The following is a 3,326-nucleotide window of genomic DNA, read 5'->3' on the forward strand; positions in this document are numbered from 1 at the left end:
TGGAGTGGGCGGGCGAAAAAAAAAACAGGCCTAGGCATCCTCTTATGGCCCAAAATGGCACGACAGGAACCATGAAGTCAACTCACCAGGCTGGTTCAAAATTTAAACAATGAATTTTGAACTTTTAATTATACCACTGCATTGAAAGATGGAATAACTGTAGCAACTAGGAAAAAAAAGGACTGTTTTCAACTGTTCAGGGCAAAATATGGGCATTTTGCAGTTGATTCTGAATTTATTTTTTATTTTTTTTTGCAAATCAGAAAAAAATGAAGCGGGCGAATCTGTTAACCAAGAAATTAAATTGGTGTGGCCCAAGGAAAGGGGACCACAATGTGTCCAATACATTGGCTGTAATGCTGTGAATACAACATTACATTGCATTGTATAGGGTATTTTCACAACATAATACGCTGTAGAGGCAAGCTGACCAATAATGGCCATGCAATGTGATCTTTTATTCCACCATTCCATCCAGCGCTACAACAGGAAGTAATTTTTTCCTGCTTTAACTTCACCGACCGACCAATTCCCCTGTCAGCCGACCATCATTAGAAAACACAGTTGCACTCATGATTGGGTAATTACCGCACAGTTCTAAGGGCTCCTTTGCAGATTACAGAAGCTGTATAGTTGGACTATTTCCAGTGTAACCACAGGCTCCTTTTGAATCCTGATTGCGTCTTTCGTCCATCGCTGGACACATTTGCATAATTGATTGCACAAAGGCATCCCGGTTACTAGCGCTGAATTTTCAAAAAGTCTCGGCCGTTCAACCATTTCAGGGCATCTGTCAGCAGAACATTGCTCTTATCTTGTGATGGATGTTGTAGTGAAACAGGCTGATCCAAAAGGTTTTGTGTACAAATGGTTTAAATACCAGGTTTGATCATGTGATAGACACATGGGGTAACATATATTGTTGCTAATTTTTCTTTCTATTTATGTATATATGAACCCATTTGTTGTTTTTGCCTCTATCTATAATTTTTCTTTCTGTTTATGTATATAATTTATATGAACCCATTTGTTGTTTTTGCCTCTATCTATAATTTTTCTTTCTGTTTATGTATATATATGAACCCATTTGTTGTTTTTGCCTCTATCTATAATTTTTCTTTTTGTTTATGTATATATATGAACCCATTTGTTGTTTTTGCCTCTATCATGACTTGCTGAAAAAGTAAATATTAAGTCCAAAATTCCATTGATCTAAAGTGAAATGAATCAAAGTTGAAAAGTGCTGACTATCTTTTCAGGGAATATTTTAAAATCTACAGTCTCAACCCTGACATATACTGTAAATCACGTTTTTTTTGTGGTACTTTTATTTATTATGTTTACCGAAGGAAAATATATTGTTTTTTCCTCCTCTTCTTCTCCTCCAAACAGGGACCTCTGACCTAACCAATGACATGATTTGTTGACGTCTGTCACCATGGTGACTGGTGTTGGGTTACATAATGTTGCAATTTCATGGTCTGCTCTGCTCCTGTCACCATATACTAGTAGTACATGTATGACATTGTGAATGTGTTTGAGTAAGAATTAACAGCTCAGACCATGTCTGAAGGTAAACATTATGCATTTGCTTTGCAAATGTTACTTCTCTAGTATTTAACTTGTCATTACCGCAGATGAAAAATTTGCCAACTTTCTTTTTCCTGCACCTGCTGTCACTGCAAACGTATAGTTCCACGAACATGGTCACTTTTGCTATCACAAGCATAAATAACTAACAGTACTAGTACTCTAATTTTTCACTGTTGTCTTTCCAGGCAAGTACAGACCTGGTGATGAGGAAAAAATCCACCCCCCTCCCACCACTGTATGTGACTCTTTCACTCAGGCAGTGGACTACATTTGCAACAAAGTACTTCAAACTTAACCTTTACCCTGCTGACAATCTCGTGATCTATATAAAACCGGTAAATAAATGATTGGCTATACTTCAGTGTGTTAAAGGTTAACAAGATATTCTAAAAGGAAAGTGTTGTAGAAAATGCTGAAGCAGTGTAAGTCCTAATTTAAGTCATTGTGAGCGTTGATGAAATTTTAACAAATGGAAGATTTCAACATAAGAGAATGGTACAAAAAAGAGTCCACAAAATTTAGGAGCAAAATATTACATGAGAAAACAATAAGAGAGAAAATTTATTTTAATACCAATGGTAATAGGTAAAAATCATCAAAACACTAACAGGTACAAACATAGACACAAATATCTTGCAATATATCAGGTCTTGTCCAGCAACGGTTATGAAATCTTTAATAAAATATTATTAAATGTACCACGAAGCATAAGAATATCCCATCCAGTTTCATACACATGTGTCTGAATATATGTGTGTGTCTGTGTCTACATGTATGTTAAATGATGACCTTACATCAGGCTATTCTATTATCCCACTGAATATCAAAAGCATTGGAGCTTAAATGACGATGATTTCAATTCACTGGCATCAAGACATATTATAAACAGCAGTTATATAATCCCCTGAAGAATTAAAAAAGGCTTCCCGTATGTAATATGGAAAAGGAATGCATTAGTCTGGACAATCAAAACTGTTGAGGCATGAATGACAGCCGTGCTTTGTGTAATTAGCGTCATGTCATGTTTAGGATAGTTTCTAAGTTATGCCTTGAAGGCATATCATTCCTTAAGAATATATTAACGTGCAGAATAAGTAATGGTATCAGACACCCACAGAACTAAAAGGATTATGAAGAAATGAAATCAGAGTTGACACAACGAGATTTGTAGATGAAAATGTTGTGCCAAAATGGATTTAATATGTAGATGAAAAATATGCCTGTACACGAATGATAAACCTATAACTGATGACATACCCATACACCGAAGCAAAACATACAAGCACAAACACACACACAAACATATACACACACATACACAAACGTACACACACACACACACACACACAAACAAACAAACATACACGCACAAACACACACACACACACACACACACACAAACGTATATATATACACACACACACACAAACGTATACACACACAAACAAACATACAAACAATCAAGAAGGTGCATTCTACACCATACCCATCGTATCTTAAGGATGCAGAAAATTTTATAATTTGTAATCTAGAATATCTTATTTCACAGTCATTAGAATATTATCAAATCTTATTTTACAGTCTAGAAAATTAGAAGTGACAGCCATAACGTGTCTCATCCGCAAAGTAACGTCTAATCATCTCAAGTGGGACCTGGAAAAATTACATTGCAATAATTAAATGTCAGACGGAATAATCTAGTTGTTGAAGTTATCAAATACGAAGTAGTGATG

General features: G+C 35.5%; 1 protein-coding gene across 2 annotated transcripts in view; it reads left to right on the plus strand.

Annotated features, from left to right (window-relative positions):
• LOC109485632 (haloacid dehalogenase-like hydrolase domain-containing protein 2) overlaps window positions 1-1,924 on the plus strand; it is a 21,692-nt gene extending 19,768 nt beyond the window's left edge. For both annotated transcript variants that reach the window (XM_019789322.1, XM_019789323.1), the window contains one exon: window positions 1,779-1,924. In XM_019789322.1, coding sequence (XP_019644881.1) covers window positions 1,779-1,888 — 110 coding nt within the window. In that variant the 3' untranslated portion in view covers window positions 1,889-1,924. The remainder of the gene's footprint in view (window positions 1-1,778) is intronic.
• Window positions 1,925-3,326: the final 1,402 nt, after the last annotated feature.

Source organism: Branchiostoma belcheri, unplaced genomic scaffold, assembly GCF_001625305.1.
Source record: "Branchiostoma belcheri isolate BF01 breed outbred unplaced genomic scaffold, Haploidv18h27 scaffold77, whole genome shotgun sequence".
In the NCBI taxonomy this organism is placed as follows: Eukaryota; Metazoa; Chordata; class Leptocardii; order Amphioxiformes; family Branchiostomatidae; genus Branchiostoma; species Branchiostoma belcheri.